A 26,366-nucleotide genomic window follows, 5' to 3' on the forward strand; every position below is an offset into this window, starting at 1 on the left:
AGTAGTAGGACTCTTTAACTTACAAAAATACTAGAAATCTGATTTTTTTCTCTTTTTTTTGGAGAACATTTACAGTCTGTTTTCAGGTGGCACAGACACTTGTAGCTGCTCCCCCCCCCCCCCCCCACCCCCCACAATAGACAGAAGACCAGCAGCAAGACTCTAAACATAAACACGAGTGCCCACGAAACAGCGATTAAGCTTGGCGAAGGTATGTGAAATTTGACACACACAGATAAATGCATCAAGAGGACGTCAGTTGCTTCGATACCCAGAGATCAAGGTTTAAATACTTCAAAACAACCTCATTTTTTATATTCTATTACAGATCCCTGCTACGACATCCCAAAGACCCGCTTTATATCAACTCACCAGTTTTGTTTGTATTCATCTGACATCACACCTGTCACCATTTCCCTGCTCACTCCAGTTGCATGTGAATAAAAAGCATACCTGCTATGCCACTTGAATTTAAGATAAAGCAATATAATCTAATAGTTTTAAATAGCTTTATACTGAATATATGGTAATGGCTATTCTAAAGGGAGTTATTGCTCTACAAAAATATGTGCATATAACACCTGTAATTTTGGCTTGTGTTATCTATATGCATGTAACATGAGTTTCCTCCCAGAAATACAGCTGTTACACCATCGTTCCACACTTGCAGAACAATTTTGGACTTCCTCTGAGAAACACTTTAAAACTAATTAGCAAGATTCTCAAAAATTCAACATGAGCCCAGTTTAGACATAAAACATTAAAATTGGACAACAGTGAACGGATCACATGTCCACCTGGATTCTTTGGAATTAGCTTCAAAATTTTCCACTTCAGGCTATTTTTTCTATAGTTTAAGAAAGAGCACCACTCAGTTGAAATTTAAACACTTGCCTTGCCTGATGCATAATCTGTTCACTTGGTGCTCAACACATGGGATGAAAATAACTGAGTAAGAATTTGACTGTGTTTTAAAATCATTAGCTTGTATCCCTTTTACTTCAGTCATTGAGCGACATCTGTGATCCGTGGATGGACAAATCAGTCATAGCTGCCTTACTCATACCCGACTGGATGACCAATATACTGTGGCTGCGAGTGACCCCAGCATGGATGGCTTTAATATGAAGGTTAGGTGTAAGGAGTCGGTGACTGGTTTTAAATTAAATGTTTTTAAATACTTTGAAATTCCATAATATGTCCTGCAAAATATGTTCTCTTTAAACAAAAAAGAAACATCCCACACTCCTATATTAATATAGATTGCTTTGCATGCTTGAGCAATGGTTCTTTATTCGCTGTGTCCAAGCCTTTGGATCTTTTATAGAGTTTTAAGGCAAACATAAGTCAGTCAGATTTGGACGGCTAGACTTAAAGTGTGTTAACTTAGTGTGTGTTTCTTGGAGCCAGAATTGGGGACCAGTGTCATTGTCATGTAGCCCCATCAGTTTCACTGCCACCGGTCTGTCCAGTATTTGCCGTAGATGCTGAGGACTCCTGGTCTGTTTCGCTGATGCAGATAACCGCATCACCGCTTACATTTATGAGACACTGAGCCTAAGAGAAGAACAAGTACACAAAATTTAATCAATTGAACAGCCAGTATTGAGATAAACCGCCTGTTAGTAATGTGCAGTTTATATCACCTGATTTTTATTCGGATTTTCCATGAACACACATTCTTTCATGCTGTAAGACACAACTGCATTGCCGCCGAGGGCCGCTACATGGGCTCGAACCATCGCAAACACCTCTGCGATGAATGAGTGAAGGAAGCCGCTGACACCGCCTTCCTGCACAGAACAAAAACACACTTTACGTTTAAAACTGCGCAAAATGACCGCGGGACTTTGGATATTTTACTGACGTCGCTCGTACCTCCCGTAATGATGTCGTCTCTCTGATAAAAAACATGTTGATAATGCCAAGGTATTTAATGATGCGTGTCCCGGGAAGGAAGGAGAGCGGCGTCATCTTCACCACCGTTACCGAGCTGCCTCCAAACGAGCGACTGGAGCGCAGCGAGCGGGAACGTCCCTCTTGAAGCGGACTGCAGCGCTCCAAAGATGAGACTGCAGGTTCAGAGAGAGTGTAGGCAGAAGCAAGTGGGAGACGTGAAGAGAAAAATAAGAAGAGAGGAGAGGGGATATAAAGAAAAAGAAGAGATAAAACGGGAATGGAGATACCAGAAAAAACTCAAAACTAGTGGAAAGATTAAAAGCAGACATGAGCCTTGAAGCAGAAAGAAATGTCATAGTGGAATGAAAATGCAGAAACTCAGCTGTTAGGGTTTGCACAGCAAGAGTAAAATGTGCACTTACATGTGCTTAGGCATGTGTGTGTGTTTGTTAGATTTACATGCAGCATTGAGAATGCAATAGACAATCACTTGGCGCGTGTGCGCTGCCATGCATATCATGCAGTTGATGCAAACAAACAATTACACATGTCTGCAGACAGAGAGACAGACCTGGGCACAGCTGTTTACAAGTGTGAATAGAGTGCTTACAGCAAAGTACATGAGAGATTTTATTCTATATGTTGGCATTTGTGAGGAAGGCTTCAGACATGGAGACAGACAGAAACAGCTGTGAGGCTGAGGCTGGGCACATGTACACAAGCCAGAGTGTGAAAGATGCTCCAATATCTTATTGCAAATTTACCTGATGTGGCTTACATCCATCAAACCAGGAACCTTCAGAGCCACATATTAGACTGTAGTTTACTTAACATGCACAGATCTGAAAAGTCACACGAGCTCTTGCAGAAAAGCTTTGACCCCCGCCCCACCATGATTATCAGTGTGTTCCCAAACAAATCAGACATGAAATCCTTTAGCATTCATACAGTGTCTCCTCCTATCTTCCAAGCATAAGAAGAATCAGTGATGCAAAAGCAGGGGAGGGGAATAAAAGGAACCCTCCGGAGGTTCTCATGAAATTGCTGCAACCAACAAGCTATTTGAGAAAAATGCTGCACACAAAATGCAAAAACCTTTCTAATGTGACACACTGTTTTTGGCAAGCTGCAAATTGTGGATCCCTCTGAGGGGCGGGGCGTCAACTTTCACACTCTAGCCAAAAAAACAAAAACAAAGCTGGTGCTTGATTTACAATGCTCCGCCCCCCAGTGGCATGCATGGAGGGGTGTGTGCGCGTATGTGTGACCGCTTGTGAACCGTGTTCTGTATTTGTGGGTATGATCACCAGAGTGTGCTAGAGACTGTGTCCTCCTACTTGTCTTAACTGATCCTCGTCTTATGGTGTGAGCTTTCAGCCTAAGCAGCTCTAGCCAGGTGCTGCATCTGTCTGCAAAGGAACCGTAATCAACGGAGGCAGCTGGAGAGAACACACACGCACGCACGCACACACACACACGCGCACACACACACACGTGCATTCACAAACGCAACAGCAACAACAACAACAAGAAAAGAAAACGAAAAGACAAAACAGAACACAAAACAAACGAACAGAAAAGAACAAAACTGGATGAGGGTTGGGAGCTGTGCAGGATAACTCTGTCCGAGACTAAAGGATGAAAAGTCAAAACAGGGCAGTGTAGTAGTTTCGGTAGCGGGAGAAGGGGCTGGGAAAATAAAAGACAAGAAGGTAGCTTACCTCTGGGTGACATGTTGGTACTTTCTCCGACACCTGTCACACACACACACACACACACACACACACACACACACACACACACACACACACACACACCATCACAGTCTAACTTTGTCCTTGTCGGAAGGTGAGAAAAGTTCAGTAACAACCGATTACTGCCACAAGGCGAACACAGCAGGCGCTGCCTAGCTTTAACCATCACCCCCACCCCATTATCCCATGGCTGTGTTAGCCTAATGCAAATGGGGGTCACCAACACAAAGTCTCTTCTAGACAGCGTCACAGACTGTTATCTAAGTTCACGGCAAAACAAACTCTCACTTGTCTACTACAGTTCATTTACCTGCTGATCGGACTATAAGCAGCTGGTTTTGGCGGAGCTTTGCAGCTGAGGTGAATAAAGAGACTGTATCTGATGTGTTAGTGGACGAGATGGGTGATACCTGTTTAGTGAAGCAGGGTAACGGAGGTAAGGGAGGTAAAAATACAGTTAAAGATACCTGAGATTTTGGATGCTGTCTGAATGTTGGAAGAGGACGAGTCTGCACACAATTCCAGGGGAAACTGCAGCTGCTCTTCAGCCTCAAGGCTCCCTAAAAAGATACACACAAAAACCACACTCAACTTTACACACAGCACTAGCAGGGATGTTTCTAAAAAGCAATACACTATTTAGAGCAGGGGTGTCAAACATAAGACCTCAGGGGCCAGAATCAGCCAAAGTGGGTTGTATGTGGCCTATCGTGTAAAATGAGTTTGACATCCTGGCTTAGATCCTAAAAGAATATTTGTTTTCCTACTTCACTAATAATCATGCAATAATTCTCAGCTTTGCTCAATATTGATATCAACTTACCTAAGCTGAGTTATTGCATTATTTGGAGTCAAGTAGTGGCTCACTTCATAGATACAGCTTGAATTTTTTTTTCCTTGACTGATGAGTACTGAGTGTATTAAACTGGACGTGAAAGCTTTCCTTCATCTGAGCAGAGCTTTAACTGAAGTAAAATTAACAGAGAGACTGACCTTTGTTGACGGGCTTCTCAGCTGTCTTCTCCTGAGTCTGTTCCTTGTCATAGGTCATGGCAACGGCTGTCACTGTGACCTGCGCAGGGAGACGGGCAGAGGAACAGCAGTAGATAAAAATTTTTCTCTCAATTACATTCACTGCTCTGGCAGCTTGACAAATGAGTGATAGCCTGAATTGTCTCACCTGTATGAGCTCTTCTTCTGGCACTGCTACGGTGAAGTTGAGATGACAAAGACAGCAGGGGATCATAGAGCGCAGCTTGAAGTAAAAACTCTGAAACAAACATGATGAATTGTAGACTTGTAAAACCCAAAACTAAACACAGACAACCATAGCAAGTTCAACTAAGAAAACCCCCCCCCAAAAAACAGTGCCAGTGTGAAACCTGCTCCATGATGGTTTCTTACCTTCAGCAGGTTCTCACAGAGGTCAGTAAAGATCTTGTTTAAGCCTTGGTTAGTAAGATTGGCATTGCTCAACCTCAAAACCCTCACTGATGTAAACATCTGTCAACATAAAGGATGACACAGATTTACACAGATCTAAATTAATACTTAATTGTATTTATTTCTAAAATAATTATTCTGCAATAATGGTTAGTATTGCTACAACTACGTTCAGTACGTACCTGTACTCCTGAAGTCCAGTTAGAAATCCCAGGCATATTTTCAGTGTTGCAGCTGTAGAAACCTGAAGACATTGAAGCAGATGCAATGAAGCACAGAAACAATGGCACCTGCTAGAGCTTGGACTGAATTATTAACTTGTGTGCAGTGCATAATGATCCATTGTAACTGAACCAGAGTGAGTGTGCAGCATGTACCTGTGGGGGGAGGTGCATCGATCAGGAGGGAGTGGATATCCTCCACGGCATCGGTGTCATCAATCTATAGGAGTGATCAAACATTGTCACCATTTAAACTGGCATTTACAACTGGCGTGTACTGATTTGATTTGTACAGATACACACCTCCAGGACGAAGGCATCCTTTTTGCCGTGGGACAGATCCAGTTCTGATAGCTCGTCTGAGCTTTCCGAGTGGGAGCGAAAAAGTCTGGATCGATGCCTTGGCTCAGGGATTGGAGAGCCCACCCCTTCCTCTGCAAGCTCCTGCAAGCAAAACAGACGCAGCGTCCGAGCAGACGGGACGTCAGAGAGAAAACCAGAACACCGCAGAAGATCACATCTGTATCTAACATCTGTACATCTGTACTGTAACTAGTAGAATGACTGTGTTAGTAACAATCCACATGCTCTCACTCACCCAGTCAACTTTACTGACACACACTCATGGTTGGTGTTAATTTGGGAAAACGCACACTCGCACACACACAAATATATATGCAGGGGAGAGTGTGATTGGTCAGGGGAGATGGACATAATCAAAGTACGTTAACAACTTATAAAATGACTTTGCAGTGAGTCATCTGAAGAGGTGACTCTGGTGTGGGTTATGTATTATCCCCACACACAAAAAAAGTCCCCAGTTAAGAGCTGCAATTAATAGTGTGAGATTAATAGTGTGAAACACTTGTCATGCTTTGCTGCGTCTCACAGCTAAAGGTTGGCATGCTCAGTACCATGTTTATGCCGCAGAACACCTCAGGGTCCAGGGCAAATAATTTCTTTAATGATCAGAGAGAGACAAGAGGGGTAAGTTTATCACGATTCACAAAGAACAGAATATACAGCCCAGGCATATATGGACAGTTAGAAGTTGTTCAGCTTCAGCACAGAGGATTTAAATAAGATGACATGTACTACATTAAAGTGTCAAGTCTTAGATTTCACTTGAGAAGGTGTGCATCAGTATGGAAAGGACTGCTTCCTATGCACGGCAGACAACGTTTAGGGACTCTTTCTTTAATCTGACCTTCAGCAAGTTGAATAGGTCTCAAACAGATTTGGCTCAAGTGATTAACACAGCGATTGAAAGACAGCTCACTTCTTCACCCTGGAAGGCTCTTTGGTTGCTTCGGCTATGTGCCTGATGACCATTTTTAATGCATCTAGAGAATTCACCTACAGTGCACACCTGCACACTCGTCCCTATGCTTTTTTTCAGCAGTGAATTAATTAACAACTAGCAATATGACATTAGCAAACACAGCCATATGGGCTGAAACAATAACAGAGAGGGGGCTTTAAGTCAAAAGATCTATCTATCTAGCTATCTAGATCAGGGGTGGGCAATCTCAGTCCACGAGGGCCGGTGTCCCTGCAGGTTTTAGATGTGTCCTCGAACCAACACAGCTGATTTAAATGGCTAAATTAGCTTCTCAACATGTCCTGAAGTTCTCCAGAGGCCTGGTAATGAACTAATCATGTGATTCAGGTGTGTTGACCCAAGGTGAGATCTAAAACCTGCAGGGACACCGGCCCTCGTGGATTGCCCACCCCTGATCTAGATATATATACACATATGACTTGGCCCCTTTGTTCTTCTGATCCTTTAATCATGAATTAATCTGGTCACGAATTCTTCCTTTAAAAGGTGAGAACAAGTTATGTACTTGTGAAGCATTTCTGGCTTGCTTTTCAGCAAGTTTTTTTTTTTTTCCTTCACCATGATTTTCAGATTTTCTGGAAAACAAATACCAACATGGAGTTCTTTCTCTTTCATGTTCAATTCCTCTCTTCTCATTTAATGACACATAACTTCTACTTGTAACTGAAGGTTAAGTGTTGATAGTCAGCTCTGAGCCATGACACACAGCCACCCAGGAAACAGTTTCCAGTTGGCCGGGCACTTTGAATCTTTGTAAATCTTGACCCTTTAATGTTGTATCCAATCAACAAAGCTTGGAGAACAAAATAAAAAGGTAACTGTCCACATAACTATAGTCTGGACTGTATAGTATGTCTCATAAAATGTTTTTTAACACTGTAAAATATCACCAAAATAATGGAAAACACTAGTATTGTCCATACAATGTAAAAGCCTGATGACAATGCACTAGTCTTTAATATTCTTGGTCATAGACCGTAGATATTTTTTCTTTCAAAGTAGAAAAAAAATGTGAAAACTGTTCCCACTTGTTGCAGTATAAAATGACCACAAACAGTGATGTTATAGCGTATTCATCAGGGTAAGTTTTTACCATGTCTGAACATCATAAATTTTAACTTTTTTAGTTCTGTTGTGCTAAAAGGCTTCATACATGACACCACAGCTACTGCAGTTGGAAACAAACCTACATTACCACAAACCTGCCCTGAAAGGTGAGACTTTTCAGGCTTTATCACAAAGATCAGCTTCCATAAGTTCACTGTATCAGCAAGTGTTGACTGTCTCACCGGAGGATTTATTTGATAGAGCTCTTTGTTCACAGCTATGGTGTCATTAATCCTTTTCTGAATGGATGATATATGCTCGCTGCTCAAGTCTCCTGGAGTCTTCCCTGCTATCTGGATACCCCCTGGAGCAGGCAGAGCTGTCAGGTACACACCTGTAGCAGACTGAACACACACACGTTTTCTTCGATTAAGATCCACCACACATAAAAGCGACATAATCACTTGTTAGCATGAAAGGTTAACCTACAGCCAGACCCAGGAGCATGTTCTCGCCAACACTGATCTGTATGTGCAGGCCAAACAGCGCGTTCATGCTCCGCAGTTTCAGCTTATTCATCAGCTGAGTGTGTAGCTCATATTCCATGAAAGGCAGCAGGTTAGAGATGGCCGTTGCATTCGCTTCTCCCTGGGCTTTCTTCTTTAGACGGCACAGCCTGACAGATAAGAGGCACTGGCATTGAAGGTGCATTGATTCACTCATAGAAAACCTGCTTGACTGAACCCAATTGAGGTCTAAAATTGACCTTGATTGGTCAAAATTGCTCACTTTGATAACTTCCTTTGATGTCAAAATGCATCGTCTGAGGTGTATTGTTTAGTCCACATGATACCACTGAAGAATATTGGGTCTTATAAATTATGTTATCTGAAATATCTACTGTAAAAGTTATAATTTATAGCTAGATTATAGAGTGAAATGCTTGTAATATTCTTTACTTTTATAGATTTGATTTGTGTGTTTTTTTCCCTAAGTAATATTTTTTTAAAGCCTTTTAACTCCTTTTCTGCTAATATCAAGAAGGGTTTGTGGGTTTGTGAGGTGTTATACCTGGCCTGGATAAGGCAGCCCTTTCCTGCAACAGCTGCTTCTGATGGCAGGTCAATTGTTGTGAAGAGCACATCAGGAACCTTACAAAAAAAGGCAGTAGTTATTGATATTTTTAAAGAGCAGAAACCTTTTATTTAACCTAAAAAGAAATTAACTGTATTTGATACCTTTTGTCGTCTACAGTGGTAACAATAGGTGAGCTGTGCAGGGAAGGGCATGTTGAGCTCATCGTACGGGATGTGACAGAAGCCACAGTTCGGTGGCGATGGCTCCTCAAACCTGGAGAACAACAAAAACCAAAAAGGTGCATTGTCATAAACACGTGATGACTGACATTCAGACTGTCCGAGACTTTGAGCTGAACAATAAGAAAAAAAGAAACCAACCTGTGGTCGGTGCAGCCGATGTCCAGGCAGCCTTCACGCATGTACCGAGGATTCAAGATGGCTGCTGTGCCAGATGCGGACAGAATACACACCTCCTCGCTGTTTTGAGCCAATGGGAGAAATGAAAAGAGAAAAACAAAAAGGCGCAATGAGAGCAGGACACAAAGAGAGAAATCACAAGGATCCAAGTGTTTTGTACCAAACTCGGGATTAAAGTGCATCACTTTTCTGTGTGTTTACGCAGTACATACCAGATGCTTGTGCTCTCACTGTACCCTACAACCGCATGGCAACCGAGAGCTCTGGCATGAGATTTGATCTCCTGGCGAATCTCCTCCCACCAGGCATCGCGAGTCTCGGGCTCATCTGCGAAACACACAATTCTAAATCAAACAGCCTTCACGAGGCATTTCTAACTGAATTATTTATCAAAACACCTCACTGAACACTAAAATATAGGTTAAAAATGCAGTACCCTCACAAATCCAAACAACACTAACAGGAAATCTGTGCATAATCCGGTGCCTAATCTGACTGCTTTGACTTACCAGAAAATCAACAAACAGCCAACATTACAGTTTGTATTTTCTGATGTTTTATGGGTTAATCAGTGTATCAAAGCAGGCCAAAACCAACCGTGAGTTTGTAAAACAAACTGACACTGAAAATGGTTTGTGAGAATTTCAGAGAGATGATGATGATGAAGGCAGAGTCAATGGTCAGACAAGATTAGTTCATTAGTGGACATCATATAAATGTTCATGTCTCCCTTCTCTTTGTCTCCTTTCAGCCAGCTGCACTAACCGAAAGGACACAGCCACCAGCCATTATGTGGCTCTGCTAGTATAGATAGAAAATCTGGTATAAGAGAAGACACTACGCCTAATTTTAAACGTGCTTTCCTATCCTGGTGACAAAGCTAGTAATTTTAAAGCGATCGAGCCTTCATCATACTTATGCTAAACCATGGGTGTGTTTCAATATTCTCATGAGGCTTTGCTCCAAACATCTTTTTCTTTAAAGCCAAATCATTGCAAGTTGAGAGCTTAATCATAGAGCTGGGCGATATGAGATTTTTTCATATCACGATATGTTTTTTTCATTTCAGGCGATAACGATATCTATCACGATATAAGCCAAATAACTATATTTGTAAGATTTAAATGTGCCGTTGCTCACAAGTAAAATGTGAAATAATCAGCAGCTTGTTTTTAAATATTTATTTCCCATAATAAGTTCAACAGGGTAGATGTACTTAAGGAACATGAGACTTTTTCAGATAAATAAAGGCAAATATTGCAAACTACACAAAAGGCAGCCGCTAAAGCGTTTAAGTTTCAAAATAGAACAAATGAAACAGACTAAATTGTCAATTCCACTTAGAAACAAAATATTAATTCTAAAAATAAATCTTAGTTTGTTTTACAGAAGAACAGACAAAACTGACTAACTTTTGTCAGTATCAAATAAACTGAGAACTAAAAGGAAATTCTCAATCTCTCCTTGTTGTATAGTTTAGCTTTTCAAACAGTTTTAACAGTTACTTTAGTCTGACAAAAGCCGAATGACGAATTAGCGCTTCCAGTCAGAGACTGAGGCTACGTCCACACGTACACGGGTATTTTTGAAAACTGAGATTTTCCGTTTTCGTTTTAAAAAATAATCCCGTCCACACATAAAGGCAGAAATGAAGGAAAACGCTGCTATGAACATGCCAAAGCAGCAGGTGGCGCTAGATTCCTAACCGTGCAGAAATGTTGGCCAATCAGAAGTCTAGAAGCCTCGGTGGGAAAAAGTAAACAAAGCTGGGGCATAGAAGCAGAACCGAGTCGTATGTGTGGAGGGACAGTAACTGTGTGTATATGTAAGCATTTAAACACTGCAGAGAGTAGAATTAACAGTAACAGTATTGTAGAAATTCATTTCACCGAAACAATAACGTGGCGCACAGTGTGACGCATGCACCAGTTTATTGTATTTCCAGACTTGCTTTCGGCACAATTTACAGTGCACGCTACTCTGTTTTTTGTCAGACTTGAAATAGCTTCACACTACGGAACTTCTATGGCTCTTCCGTTCGACAATCTCTCCGGCATTGGAACCATCATCTGTTTTCTCTTCGGTCACGCTCGGTTGATTTTTCTAGTCGGCACACTCATTTCCTCCATTATGCGCTGGCTCCATTACCCGCTGGCTGCTTCCCAAACAAACACACGTGCGGCTTGGCACTTGTGCTGTACGTAACAAGTCACGCGACGTGACGCTGCGGCTGTGATTGGTTCGGCTCTGCGCTACTGAATTTGGATCGGCTGACCTTTTTTTTTTTTTTTTTTAAGAGAACAAGAGCGGCGAGGTCTATCGCGATAGCTTAATTTCTCTATCAGTAAAAGTTATATCGCGATACATATCGTTATCGTTCTATCGCCCAGCTCTAGCTTAATCTGACTCATATGGTTGTTTTAGGCTGTTGAACAAAGAGGACATGACCAAAAAAAAGCTACATTAGAGTATTGAGCTTCACCCCATGATTCCCTGGGAGCGCTACATGCTGACAGAGCCTCCCAAATACAGAGAGAAACTCAAATGGTAGGTGAGACAGGGGAGAGGAATGAATGAGGGGGTGAGAAGAATGGGCTGTGAAACTGAAGAGATGAAGAACAATGACTGATGGTCAGGCATTAGGCCCACGAGGTGGGTTTCTTTAAACCAGAAGCAGTTATGTCAAACAGGCACAGGCTCACCAACGTGCACACTCATGACCACGTGCACAGTCATGGGCAGAGAAGGGCCATATTCATTCACTAGAGTCCATCAAATCTACTCCATTATTTAAGTCAGCTCACCTCTTTCCCTCCATCCCCACCGTAAAGTCCCAGATCCAGTTAATTTTCCTCAACTGCACCCCCCAACGACTTCTTTCCATGCATCCATTCATCACTTTTCTCTCTCTTTCGCTTTCTTTCTCTCAGTATGAATACGGCCCAGTGAGTTAAGGATGCACATGCCTCAGTGGCTCTTCGTGACAGAGTAAACCTCCTAAACCTCCTCTGGTCTAGACAGGTTTGACCACAATGTTCATTCGGGAAGCGTTAGAAACAGCGCTGGGACAACGTTAGTGAAGAGCAGGAGCTCTTCTGTGCAGCAGGATGAGCTGGGTGTGGGGTAGCCAGGCCAGGCTGGATGGGGTGGGGACGCAGGGCATGCTCAACTAAACTCAGCACACACACACGCAAACACACAGATTAGAGAGAGGAAGATGGCAGCTCACTGAAGTCAGAAGTTTTCAGCAATATGAGGCTATGCTGAATTCTACTTAAGCTTTCTATGGGGGCGTTATAGTTTAACACTAAGCAGACATGGGTTTAATTTCATTGAGCTGCCATCATTCCTGTGGGTGAGAGCATTAAAAGGGGGGAAAATACCTGCAGTGACACTATTCCAGTCTAGCAGTTTGTATGAGCGCGTGTTACCCAAGGCTGGGCCAGAACACACCGTTAGTACAGAAAAGAGAGAAAAAGAAAAGAAGAGACAGTCTAACAAACCGACACAGCACAACGGAAGCACTCCACAATCACTATGCAAAGACAGACACCACTTCACAGTCACTAATGCGACGACAAACTAAGTTAGGTCCTATTGAAACAATCTGACAGAGAAGAAAAAGACTGATGAGGAAGAGAGGAGAACTGAGATGAGTAAAAGCGTCAGGCTATATTTACTTATTTTGTTTTTAACATAAGGAGAAGAGAAGCTCTACAACACAAAAAGGAGCATGCAGCGACTGTAAGTACATGTAGGCGCACTGTGGAGTTTTCACATAAACAAAAACGAATGCGTCTCATCATAATGCACCGGGCATGTTCTTACTGTAAATGCCCCCCTGCTCCGATTTTAAATCATCAGTCAACAGGTTCAAACGGTGCCAGTCTGGAGCAGGCCGACCAACCTGAGTGAGTGATAGAAGTCATCTGGGTTGCCAACATTTAGCTGCAGTGATTCAACAACGACGGCCTTGGATGCATTTATAAAACATTACATGAAGTGCTTTTACATGCATTAGCTAATGTATTTTGCTAATAACCAGCAGATCAAGCCTGAGTTAAGCAGAGCATAACTGTTAAGTTATTGTTGTTATTGTCGAAGTAAAAACAAGCTAAAAAAGTAATGCACTTGTAAAAATATTGCTCCCCGGTGCTATTTTTGAAGAAAAACTCCACAGGGTACCTTTGATGTTTTTCTGTAGTAGAAAGGCAACAGTGAACAGGGCTCTTTTCAGACTGCTTTCCAAGTTAATCCTGGAGTTTCAATCAGGGTCATTGAGTCTAATTTAAACAAGACTACAGGTTTAATCACAGCACCTTTTTTACAGTCTTATTTTAGTTCCCCTGTCCACTTCTGACAAGAGCCCTGCTTATCCTAACCCAGCCCACATTCATCAACACTCCCCTTTGATTAGATTCTCAGACATCCTTCATTCATATTGGTAGGCTATTAGTAAACTGAGCTAAAAGGTAAAACTACTAAGTCTATAAACTGGACTCAGGCATTTCAACACTGTTAACAGGCAGGTGATCACCTGACGAGCAAATGTCTGTAAATCTCATTTGAAGGTGTATTTATTATGCCCCTCTTAACACAAGAACAGATTCAACACACTGAGTTCAATAAAGACAGAGAAAGGCTGGCAGAGCTTAATCAAGACACCACAGCACCCCGATATGTTGCCACCTACAGCCAACCACACACACAACAGAAGTAGCAGGCAAAACACTGGAGCCATGCGCCACTACTGCAATTCAGCCGCAGGGGGCAGCACTGCACGACAACAACACAGCAACCACAGCACAGGCACACACACAGAGCCACCACATGACCAGCACAGACTATTAATTACATAAAGCCAGTGAGTCAAACGACAAGGTGAAAGTTGCCCCTATCCATAAAAATGTTTGACACATGTGATGATAGCCCATCCTAAAGTTTAGAACAAACTGCAGACGCAGCCTATCGGCGTGAACAGGAACAGCTTTCACCTGCTACCTACAGGACTTGCAGATAAACTTAAGTCTGACCGTCAACTTATTGTTTTTTTTTTCCTTTGCAAACAAATTGGGAGTAGGACCATACACTGGAAAAATTTGGCAACACAAGAGGATAATGGGTAGCATTGACTAACAGCCATTTGCAACGAGATCAAACACACACAACACTGTAGGGTCAATGGAAAAAGCTCACTCTTATCTTTTCATGGCGCGATGGACGAGCTACGTTAGGAACTTGTGTGCTTTTGTGTGTTGAACTCACCGGGGTTGTGTATCCGATCCAGTAATTTGACAGATCGAGCGCTGACCACTCCACCAACATGAAGCAGAAAACCAGGCGGGAACGACGTCAAGGTGAAGAAGGGGAACTCCTACACATTTAATTTAAAAAAAAACAAACACACACACACTGGTCACTTACAGAAAGGGCCTTTCCAGTATTTTTGTGTCTCATGTTTACTTATACATTGGTGAATATTAGGTTCTCAACTCAAAACTGAGTTCAAATATTTACTTTTTGCTGACAAGGCTAATTTGTTCTGCGTTAGGTAGGTGGTTAAAACACCACTATAAGATACAACACCTACAGTAGTGGGCAAAAGTCTTGAGTCAGCCTATATTTCTTTATATTTTACCAAGAAAATGGGAATTCTACAAACATAAATGAAATACAGTACATAAGGCAAAAACTGTTTTTACAATTCTAACTAGCCTGAAAGGTCAATAGGACCCCTTTTAATCTTCACTAAAGTGTGAAGTCTTTCAGCCAAGCGTCCTTCTCAGTAGTCTTCAGGAAAAGTTCTCCAGGCTTCTTAAAGAACATTCACGTGTTAATGTTTCACTTCATGTGTTTTTTTTTAGCCATGTATGCTTTTAACTCTTTTGTGTTTGGAATCACTGTTGTGCTGAAAAATTAAGCCACAGCGAGGTCCTGTGTCAGGTCTTTGCTGGATTTTATTTCCTTTTTTTAATATATGAATTTCAATTACTGTTCATCTGGTTCTCAGCTAATAGCTCTTTAAAAATCACCTTGTTGGTGCAAAAATACATCTATCTAATCATGTTACATTTGCAATTTTTCATAGAGTCAACTAAATAAAAGTGAACAAAGTGTTTTTTTTCTCATGGTCTGCTAGTAAAAAAGTCCCTAAAGATACAACTTAAAAATGTTTCTTTGCCAAGTTGACTGTAATGTGCAGACATATGTGGGTTAAATTCCTTTTTATGTTTGCATGATTAAGACATCAGTTTTTAGTGGCTTGACAAAAACAATAAGAAAAACTATCACGTACAAGGACTGGACTGAAAATGAATGAAAAAGCAGCCAACATGCAAATCAAAAAACCTAGAAAGACTTTCAGAACACTGGAGAACTACTGCTCAAAACCACCTACTTCCTGCTTGGAGGTAATTTAGTTTAAAAAAAACACACAAAAAACCCCCAGAAAAAAACAAGGGCTAGCTCAAGACCTTTGCACACTACTAATAAGATCTTTATATTGCATAACAAAAAAAATTAATTTGTAAATACTTTGAATAGAGATCATCCTATATTTTTAATATTTTTCAACCCCAGAAACCTCACAGTATCAATTCTATGCAAAAACTGAGAAATTGGAAAATCCTAAAGCAGAACCAGATATCAAACTTCACATTTTTTCCTCTTCCAATACACACTGAAGCAGGTGATTATCAATCAAAACTGTTTTTAAAGTCTAAAACATGATGCATGTAGACTTAAGTTACAGCAGGTATAGGATAAGTGGAAACATGCACCAAGGACAGAGTGTGATGAGCCCCCCATGCAGGTTTTGTCCACTGAGATTCCCCACTACAGCCTACCCATGTAGGAATAAAACTCAAAAGCATTTCAAATACAGCTGGAAATGATTGAGAAAAACATCTATGAAAGCCTAGGTATTTAGTGTCACTGATGTAGTGATTGAATTCTTTTGAGTCTACTGTATACACATGCATTCATTAGGTCTGGAGCTGAAAGTGAAGGACAAAGACAGACAAAGTAGTTTGCGGCTGTGAATCATTACTCTGATTTACATGCTTGTCTCTGCCCACTAAGAACACAGCTGGTCTTCTGTCTCTAGCCAAGTAATGTGATGCAAATCCATGCATTCACTCACACGAGGAGCAGGAAACAAAGCCTGCTGGTATTCATTCTTAGTTGAAGAGACAACACTCTTACAGAAAAGCAGAGGGACGTAGTGATTCCCAGCCATGCAGGACCAGTATGTGATGGATGGCTTCAGTGATCAGAAATCAGGTGGGAATGCCACAAATTTCAATCGTATCCACTACTCCACAAAAGGAAGATGTCTTCCAATTTGTCTGACAGCTCCTCCCACTCTGAGCCAGGTCACAAGAATGAGCTGATGAGATGAGTATGCTCATTCCTGTTTTTGATACGGGAAACCAAAAGTCAAACTCGGGAAATTTTTCTGGAAGGAGGGAGGCACTTGAGATGAATATCCAGACGAAACACGAACAGTCTCAAACACACCCCTTCGAACAAGAAGGGAGCCCAACTCCTAACCTCAGGCACTCTGCCTTACATGTTTGTCAATCTTTTAGGGTTTGGAGGGTGTAGAGCAATAAAAAAAAATTTTTAAAAAAAGAGCTAGGTTAGGAGTTGACTCAGGCTAGGTGGTGGTCATCCGCTTGGTTAGGGTTTCAAGGGAAAGGTGGAGAGTGAGAAGGTGTCACACTGATGGGACATACCCTGGCGTTTAACAATAACCCAGAGGAAGACGCTCCCTGAATAGCATAAGTGGTCGAGACACAAAAAATGGAACATTACTTGGTCTTACACAGACCGATCCCCATTAAACACCTCTCCAATGTCAGTTATGAATTTGTCACAAAGAATGCACCTGTGTTAAAACTCACCATTTGCACAGAGATCTGAGGCTGATATGCAACGCCAACACAAATGTCAAACCCTCAACTCTCCAAAATGGCTCGTCAGCTGTGACATTGCATTTCAGTCTCAGGTGTCTGCACCAGTAGTGAGCTAGTAATTAATTGTTTGTAAGCGTGGACGATGAGTGACACCATTGTCACCGTACCCGCTGCTCAAGAGCTGTCTGCGTCTGTTGTCTGAGGAGGGTCCTCAGAGGTCCCGCCTCCTTCCCGGCGCTGCCTCCACTGCCCATTCCTGATCACAGAGGAGAGCCTGGCTTCAGTTTTGTCATTTTAAACACAAAAGTCAGCCGAACACAAAGACAAACAAACTGTCAGGTGATTATTACATTGCAGCATTCATGTTAAAACAAATCAAGAGAAAGTTGAACTTGGATGAAAAAAAACCTAATGATCTTCAGCCTCATGAACCTCAGACTAACTTATTCTGATCATTTAGTGCACTAGAAAATACATCAAACCACATGCTGGGAGTTAAGGTATTCAGAATAGGACTCTCACAGTAGTTTTGTGGACTGTGAGCAGTTAGTGTTTCTGACAAAACCAGTCAAGACAATTTGGGTGTGAACAGTCCTGCTGTTGACCCATCAAATGAGTGAGATGCCAACACTTCACTGTTATAAGGTTCTGGCACTCGGTGACACACAGCAGGCCTACTATACCGGAGGCTGCCAGCAGCAGGTCCTCAGTGAAGGACACGCTCTTTCTCAGCAAGGCAGAGTCTGACTGGATGGAGGAGAGTGGGGCTGAGGTGGTTGCCCTGGGATTAGAGCCACGACCACAGCCCACTGAGCCAGAACCAGGAAGGGACAGAGTGTCTGTGGAAAGGATGGGGGAGCTGGGGCAGAGGAAGATCCCAGGTCTGCATCTCACTGAATGGGGCTCCTCTATCCAACAGCAGAGAAAAAGATGGAGGGTGCATAAAGAAAACAGATATATTGAGAATGGATAGGCAGAGAGCAATGAAGAGAGTAGGTAGAAGCACAACAACTGAGAAGATGGAGAAGAGCACGATGAGGAGGAAAGTGGACACAAGCATAGAGAAATGAACTATGCAAAGTAGGTAGCTAGTATTAAGTAAGCTGGGCATTGTACTGATACTGACCTTGGTGAGCGGATCAGCTGTCAATACATTACATGGCTGGTCCACATTTTAATTAAATTAGCATGCTAACTACAAACTGATGACTTTCAGTGTTGCAGAACCCAAAATATACTTTCGATTCAAATAATTTAATGACATTTATCAAATGTGCACTGTATGTACTGGTTGTAAGGAGAGAGAAAAAGGAAAAATGCTGAAGAATGATGGGAAGCAAAAGCCATTTTCACACATGAACTCCAGACAATCAATGCTTCTGATCATGAGTCATTTCTCTTGCTCTCCATAATTTTATCTTCCCATCATTATGGTACAAGTTGATCTTGGTTTCAATCTGTCCAAAGATTTTTCTAGAACTGTGAAGGCTCTTCTAGATGTTTCCCGGCGGTCTGATCTGGCCTTCCTGTCACGACCTGTGAAAACCTCAGTTCAGGCATCTCGTTGATTGTTCCAACTTTACCAAAAGTGCTCTTCACTCGGTTAGATGTGAAGCTGTTTTTCCTAAACATGGAAATAATTCTGTTATAGTGGACTTTACTTGTCTTCTGTGGTTTTTCAAGCCTTTCGATGTTGCTGAACTGGCTAGTTCATTTCTTCTTTTTAAGAATACACCAGAATGTTGTTCCTTAAAGCTGATGCTCTCTGTTTTCTTTTGGTCTTTCAGCCAAATGATGAGCACTTTAACTTGTATTTATACATCTCTTGATCTCATATTGAGGTCAGCTACTAAATGCAAGCTCTAAACTTGGAATCAGCCCTAGATTTTTTTATCTGCTTTTAAATTATCACGGAATAACAAAAGAACATTCCTCTGAAATTGGATGTAATGGACTATGTAAACAATTGGCTGTAATTCCTAACAAGTTAATGCAATAACTTTGTCAAATGCCTCGAATTAAAGCTTAAAAGTCTACAACTCAGTCAAATCTTATTGAAAAAGTGTTAAATCCTAAAGACTTAGCTATACAGTGCACCCAAAAAGTATTCACAGCTGTAGCAGTTTGCCATGTTACAGCCTTATTCCAAAAATTGATTAAATTCATTTTTCTCTGCAAAACTTTGAGTATGATGCCACAAGCTTGGAACACCTATTTTTGGGAAGTTTCTATCATTCTTCTTTGCAGAATCTCTCAAGCTCCATCAGAATGGACGGGGAGCGTTGGTGCATAGCCATTTTCCGATCTCTCCAGAGATTCAATCAGATTCAAGTCTGGACTCCTGCAATCTACATGTGAAAATGGCTTAAGAGGAAAAGAAAGGAGGCACAGAAGAGGAAACATGAGCAAGAAAGATAATGAAGTGGAAAGAAAGGAGGAATGTGGATTAGGGGAAAATGTAGGTCCAATCCTGAGGGCTCGGGAGGGCAGCTGTGGTGAAAAGTTCCTCAGTTTTTGTGGCATTTATTAGTGGCCTGCGTTAAAATGTGCTTAAGTTGTCCTTAGGGCAGAGTTCTACCAAAATTATCTCTTGCTCAATGATTAACCATAATGATTACTAATGGAGAAGTGACCTTCAATCAACAACAGCCCCCATGAGACACAGTGCTTCTAAAGCTACAACAACAAGGGGACGGAACAAATACAGAGATCTGGTGTGCCTTCAGGCTATGAAGCACATGTTTCATATTACAAATATTAAAAATGTTTTTGGTTTTTTTTGTTTTGTTTTTCAAAGTGTGAAACAAGAAGACACACCAGGCCACTGAGGACAAGTGGGAGACGAGGCAAGGCTTAATAAATATTTATAATAAAACTTACAACAGAAAATAATGTTAAAATATTCTTAAAAAATGAACTGAATAAACTGAATTTGAAAAACAAAACCACACAGCAGCACCAATATGAAGTGTAGGAGAAGGGAGGGATGAGAATGGGAAAGAGGGACGGGGCCAAGTATTCTTACCCGTCTTGGGCGTCAAACTGAGGTCTGTGTCTGATGATGAGGACTGGCGGCTGCATGGCTTGGAGGGAGAGAAGGGGGGAGGAGAGGAGGAGGTGGGAAGGGCTCTGAAAGGGGTTGGCGGGCCGGAGGACGAGGGCAGATCCTCAACAAATACCGGCCTGCCAGGAGAACATGACACACACACACACGTCAGTCACCACTGCACCCCTCTGAGCGTTTGTATGTGTGCGCATATGTGGGTGAGAGTGAACCGAGGTTGTTAAGTGGAAGGGTGACTTTTTAATGTGACACTTGTTTGCTTTGGGTGAGGTGTGTTGTCAGGTGCTACGCATGGCTGGAAAACAAAAAAACAAAAGCAAGCGTGAAAAGCAAAAAGTAAGGACGAAGAACAGCACACGCACACACACATAAATGAAACTAAAGAAAGCAATATGGCAAAACAGACAAAAAAAGATCAGATTAACAGAGGATGACGAGCTGAAGCATGTGTCCCAGTAGAGTGAAGCAAAGGTCAGGTGACTGTAGGGTGATTACAGGCCCTTCCTCAGAAATGCTGATGCAACTGCAAACCCGACTGCCCACCCCGCAGTAATTAGAAAATGAGAAGTGGAGGGATTCCAGACTAAAATCATTTTTAAGGACATAAGGGTCTGTCTACCTTCTTTGCCTTGATGCTTCTATCTTATAGCTTTATTGCTACACTGCATTTCTGATTTCCTGCCTTTCTCCTGCACCTATTTCCTTTCCTGCCTCTGCGTACCAGTGAAGATGAGTGTGGGTACAGAGACTGAGAAGTTCTGGGACAGTCTCTGGGAGCTGCAGACCGAATGCACTGGGCTGTTGTGGGTGGAGCGGCATCCGTGGGCAAGGGGAGACCTGGGCCAATCAGCAGAAAGAATGAGAGTGAGAGAGAGAGAGAGAGAAAGACAAAGAAAAAGAGAGAGAGGAAGACGAAGGGCCGATATGGACACGAGCGGTGAGAAACGTCCAAATCCAAATGTTGGCAGAAAGGAAGAAAGAGGTGCACACAAGAACCAACACAACACAACATTGCAGTAGAGTGAAAAAGGGAGACAAAAAAGGAAAAGAACAGCAAAAAGAGGTTGTTGGGTTTTTTTTGTTAAAACTCCCACTTTTTGCACTGTTATTCAATTTAAAGTCATGTGAAAGAAGCACAAAAACAACACGCAGCTCTCAGTTTGAAATCTCAGTCTCACACATATACAGAGCAGGGATGCAAACACGAGGGGAAAAAAAGGTAACGAAAGCTCTACAGCAGTACAGATAAGTAACCAAAAATAAGCTAGCCTGGAAAGAATTTCTTTTTATTTCTCCCTGGGAAACCTTAAAATTCTCCATTATGGCTGAAATATTAAAAAAAGAAGTAAAAGAAAATAATCGGCAATCATTTTAATACATGGAGTAACTGTGGATATCAATTTTAAGCAAACTGATTAAGAAAGGTCCTTTATTTTATAATAGTGTAAAATATCCAACCGCTACATCTTGAACTGTTGGTCAAAAAAAAAGCAATCTGATGACCTTGTTTTCCACTTTGGCACCATTTTGTTCTCATTATGTCTTTTTTGTTTGTTTGTTTTTACTGAAAAGTAAGTAAAGGAGGCCTAAGCAAAGATAGATAGACAATTAAATAAAAAAGTGACTGTATTTTTTTGTAGTAACTAAAAGTGCATTTATTGAAGAGAAGGAATTGAGACTGTAAATGACTGGCAACTGCCAGCGCTACCCCTCAACCTCCTAGTGTTTGATATAAGATATATATCGGATGACGACATAAAAACGTCTATAGTTTCATTTTATGCTATCGTTTGTTTCGTGGTGTCGCAAAATAAACTGTTTACGGCAATATTTTTTCATTATTTTGATGGTCACTGTAGTGGCTATATTAATTTCTTAAAGTTCTCTCTTTCTCTTATATTTAATATAACCACACTACAGACAGACAAGCGTTTGATTTTAATGCATTGTGGTTAGCAACAACGACGGTAAATCCACCGCGTGTCCGCTTGTTCCACATAAACCTTTCACAATAAAGCTCAAGATCCTGTAGAGACTTTTCAAAATAAACTGAATCACGTGAAAGATGCAGAGTGTTTACGGATGAGAAGCAAAAAAGAGCAGTCAGGTGCTAAAAAATAAACCTTAGACTCAAACGTTAGAACAGGCTTTTCCTCGCAGCACGCTGTGTAATAAATACTCACAAAGAAAACGGCGGCCGTTACAACTTATGTCTAAAAATGTATAGTTTCATGCATCAGTTAAAACACTGCACTCCAGGTACGATGCCCAGCTGGAAACGCTTCAGGCAAGTCGAGCTGCCCGAGATTCACAGAATTTACAGAAAATGTTACATTTTTGTTATTTACATCGTTATCGGACGATAGATGTCTTAATATCGGAATATGAGATTTTGGTCATATCGCACAGCCCTAGATACACCTATGGGGAAATTAAAAATCTGTTATTATAACCTTATCAAGTTATTGAATTCACAAGACTTGACCTCTGACCTTGAGGTCAAACCCAAAATTACTAAATGGATTTAATTTAGTGGAATTTCGCTTTATACTCACTACTGCTGAACAGTGTCAGTAAATTAAACAACAATAAATACCCGAAAGAGATTAAACGACAAGAATCCCGAATCATGGCAGCTTTAGCTCATTGAATAACCAGTTTAAAAACAATCAAGAATGTGTGTAATCACAGATAGCTGTTTAGATTCTGATAACATAGAAGAAATAGGGGTTTCTTTTACAACACTTTCTTAATTGCAAGAAAAACCAAAATGCAGGTAAGTCTTAAAGGAAAGATGAAGAAAGACAATCATAACAGAAAGAAGAAAATGAACTCCGGTACAATAATTACGCTCGCTTCGATTCATCACTTTGTCCTATTTTTAGTGGACATTCATGACTGTTCTCCTCACCGAAAAAAAAAAGTTTTCCAATTAAATTCACACATTTCATCTCACCACCAGCAGATGTTTACATCCCCGTTACACAAAATCTCACACGCCGACACACAGATGTAAAGTTTGAAGAGAATAAGAGGCACACAAGCGCACCAAGTCGTTAAGGTTACAGGAACTGGATGTAAACCACAAAACAAATCACTTATGATGGGAAAAGCAGAAAAAAGTGAGTAACCACATAGTTAGAGGCACAGCAGAACATGTGTACTAGATACACACTAAAAAGATGCAGCACTAGAACATGCAGAGGCAGAGCAGAAAGCCATGCAAGAGGAGTCTAAAAGAGCAGACACAGACAAGGGAGGAGGAGGGGGTTGAGGATGGCTGTGTGTGTACTGTACATGTGTGTGTCTCAGGTTATGTCGTGTGCTGTTAGTTTTATGATGCACTATACGTGATACAATGGACACACCAAGTGCAAAGGGGAATCAAGAGATACTGAGACACACACAGGAGTGTGCACATAAACCTTTATACAGTACACGCTTTAATCCACACACTCTCCCTCTCGTGCACACACAATCGTCTTTCCCAAAACTCACAGTCTTGCACATAAAAGAGGTAGTAGTGTGCATGCTCGTGATGTTGGTTCATACTCACTCCTTTCCATCTTTAGAGGGGGAATTGCAGGCATTGGAAGCAGGAGCTGTGTTTGGGTGCATGTGTGTATTGGTGTTAGGGGCACTTCCAGAGCTGAGTTTGTCCAGCGTGCAGGCGGTACCTATGGCCCGGACCACCAGGCCCGACTCTCCTTCCAGGTCGAAACACTGCAAGTAGCCCACTACTGCATTCCCACCCATCTCCAGCACTTTAAGCCCTATTTTTCTCTGTAGTTCTCCTGGACGGGGGGGTAACACACGGCCATGTTAACAAAACAGGGAAAATTGGGGCACTCATTCCTCCACACCTGAATTTCCTTACCAGACATGAGAGAGATGAGCCTCTGTCGCGCTTCATTGGAGGCCCTGGGAGTTCTGATACGGTCAATCCACTGGTACTCTGGATCTTCATTTACCACGAGTTCCTCAACAAATCCGTGCACCAAAGTTGCCCTGTAGCACTGTGGAATACATGTGGCTGCCATACAAAAACAGAGGGGAAGGAACTTAGATTTCACTAGAAAGGTTTGTTATAGCTGATATTCCATCTTTATTGCACAGTTTTAAGTGGTATTTCCTTGTTTACAGATGTGCTGATGGCACTGACACGGCTTATAATTTTGCTGATTAAGGAATAACCCCTTTTTTTGTTGGCAAGATCATTATGACACAAAAAACTTGATTACAATGCCATCTAATGAACTGCTCTCCCTCACATAAATCTGAAAATTGTGTCTTATGATGCATTTAGAATCAAAAATCCACCCAAACTTACTGCAGAAAAACTTGACCCCGCATGAAGACTGTCTGAAACGGTTCAAATCGTTGAAGAGTTCCACTTTAACAATGACGTTTATTTCCCCTCGAATTCCTGATGACAAACAATAGAAATATAGATAAGGCCATGAAGAAAACAAAATAAAATTAGTGATCATTGTGGATGGATTAGCTGATTCTTATACCATGGATGGTATCATAGATGGGAAACCAGCCAGAGATGACAGAAGCAGCCTCACTGTAAAGCAGTGGATCAATGTCAATGTAAACTTTCCCTATGGCATCATTAGCACTGTAAGTGTCGTGGTCCAATACTGTGATCTGCAATGGCTCATCCTGCAAGTCCTCATCATCGACCTACAGACAGCAAGGCATGAAGAGGAACAAGAGGCAAAAGCGAGGAGGAGAGTTTAGAAATCTACAGAATCTGATTGCAATTTAATGTAGTAATAACATCGGTCCCTCATGTTCAAAGAGAGGCATTTTACCTCAAATTTGAACCACTCCGAGTTCCATTGTGGATTGAGGGATTTGGGACAGACATCAGTTTTGAAGGTTGTGTTTCCAAACTTGACCTGGAATGTAATCAGACACCTTTTTAAAATGCCTAATTGCTTTTCTTGGCTCATTTTAGAGGGGAAGTGACTATCAGCATTAGGACAAACAGTTCATGTACAGCCACACTGCTGTAAACAAATTAAGTACATAAATTCTTCTCTTACCTCTACGAAAGCATCAGTAAGGTCACTGGCTCTGTCCATCACAGGCAAGTGGCGCCCTGCCACAATTTTGGCCTTCAGTTTCCCAGGCATGATTCAATTTTACGCTGATCTGTCAACATATATAATTAAATCTGTCAACACTGCCCTTAGCAACAGGAAACATCGAGGCGTCGGTAAACATGTTTTGGTGATAACGTGCAGAGCCCCTTCCTCTGTTTACAAGCTCACTAGCTAATTAGCTAAAAGCTAAACTAGAATTTGTATTTCTTGTTTTTCAAAAAGGTTGATCCACTCGGTTTGAGGTTATCTACAGGATTGCCGTTTATCAAAACAAAACAAAAAACAAACTATCAGTGTGCTAGATTAAGTTAGCAACACGAGGCTAACACGAAAAGCCACTTAGGTTAACTGCATTGCAGTCAGAATCTCTTTAGCTCTAGTTACCTGATCGGCCATGTTTTTACAGTCACACGGCAAAGCCTCCACCTATGCAGCTACAAAATAAGCATGTTGTCTTCAGTGCAGACTGTAGCATCCTTACCAGTGCTAGAAGATTAACATACAGCTGGCCAAGCAGCAGCAGTCTCGTTTTACTCGGACATTATTGTTGACAGTCCACCGTTCGTCTGACCTCCGTGTCTCTCCCATAACACGAGACGTGAGTTCCCAGTACACCACACAGGAAAGTGTCGCTCAACTTAGAAATCATCCAGCCGCAGATATTGCGGCTTTACAGATACTGGCGATGCTCTACAAATGGCATTACTGTTCACTAACTATTTATTACACACGTCCCGCGTAAATACAACGGCTAGCTTGACAGCATGAAGCCCATGATGAATGAATTCTCACTTGGGGTTGTTGTGTGCTGCGTTTGTGTGTACCTCGTAAAGATGTACTTTAACATGCGAACGTTACGTCGACGCGCCCCTGCTTCAAATAAAAATAATAATATAAGAAATAATATAATATCTTTTTCCACTAGGATGATTAAAACGTGCTTATATGCAGTCAAATTAAGTTTAGCTTTTCAGTAGTTCAATTTCGCTTAATTTTATCTATTTCAATAGCAGCTCCCCCGTTAAGTGTATCCCTTAAAGGCATCTTAGAGATTTGGTTTGAACATGCGC

The 26,366-nt window shown here is 41.6% G+C and overlaps 1 protein-coding gene across 13 annotated transcripts; it reads right to left on the minus strand.

The window, feature by feature from the left end:
* Positions 1–132: 132 nt before the first annotated feature.
* On the minus strand, positions 133–26,127 carry c2cd5 (C2 calcium dependent domain containing 5). 13 transcript variants are annotated; one of them, XM_086298527.1, is made up of 32 exons: positions 25,778–26,127; positions 25,237–25,345; positions 25,003–25,089; positions 24,700–24,871; positions 24,513–24,608; positions 24,060–24,215; positions 23,739–23,976; positions 20,144–20,301; positions 17,802–18,026; positions 17,286–17,374; positions 16,939–16,974; positions 14,468–14,576; positions 12,586–12,639; positions 9,415–9,529; positions 9,164–9,262; positions 8,945–9,056; positions 8,778–8,857; positions 8,196–8,382; positions 7,949–8,110; positions 6,232–6,276; positions 5,621–5,761; positions 5,474–5,537; positions 5,279–5,340; positions 5,058–5,156; positions 4,834–4,923; positions 4,647–4,725; positions 4,121–4,213; positions 3,621–3,653; positions 3,207–3,338; positions 1,879–2,072; positions 1,647–1,793; positions 133–1,557 (listed from the first exon to the last, which is right to left on the minus strand). In XM_086298527.1, exons 2-32 carry the CDS (start codon positions 25,324–25,326, stop codon positions 1,432–1,434), a joined length of 3,570 nt encoding a protein of 1,189 aa, XP_086154653.1. In that variant the 5' UTR covers positions 25,327–25,345; positions 25,778–26,127; the 3' UTR covers positions 133–1,431. The 13 variants fall into 13 exon arrangements, with proteins under 13 accessions (XP_086154653.1, XP_086154655.1, XP_086154654.1 ...); XM_086298529.1 differs by having other exon boundaries at positions 3,237–3,308; positions 25,778–26,126; XM_086298528.1 differs by having other exon boundaries at positions 3,237–3,338; positions 25,778–26,126.
* Positions 26,128–26,366: the final 239 nt, after the last annotated feature.

Source organism: Aulonocara sp. 'chitande type north' Nkhata Bay, linkage group LG7, assembly GCF_057382095.1.
Source record: "Aulonocara sp. 'chitande type north' Nkhata Bay isolate Kocher_YH1m ecotype deep benthic linkage group LG7, A_spYH_male_GT1.1, whole genome shotgun sequence".
NCBI lineage: Eukaryota > Metazoa > Chordata > Actinopteri > Cichliformes > Cichlidae > Aulonocara > Aulonocara sp. 'chitande type north' Nkhata Bay.

Bases quoted from the DNA above. Each gene is read 5' to 3' on its own strand.
- c2cd5 (XM_086298527.1), bottom strand. From the start codon at position 25,326: ATGCCTGGGAAACTGAAGGCCAAAATTGTGGCAGGGCGCCACTTGCCT. The intron at 18,027-20,143 runs GTAAGAATACTT...GCTGTTGGATAG, and splicing joins CAGTTTGACGCCCAAGACGG to AGGAGCCCCATTCAGTGAGA. The intron at 4,214-4,646 runs GTCAGTCTCTCT...GTATCTTTTTAG, and splicing joins TGAGAAGCCCGTCAACAAAG to GGAGCCTTGAGGCTGAAGAG.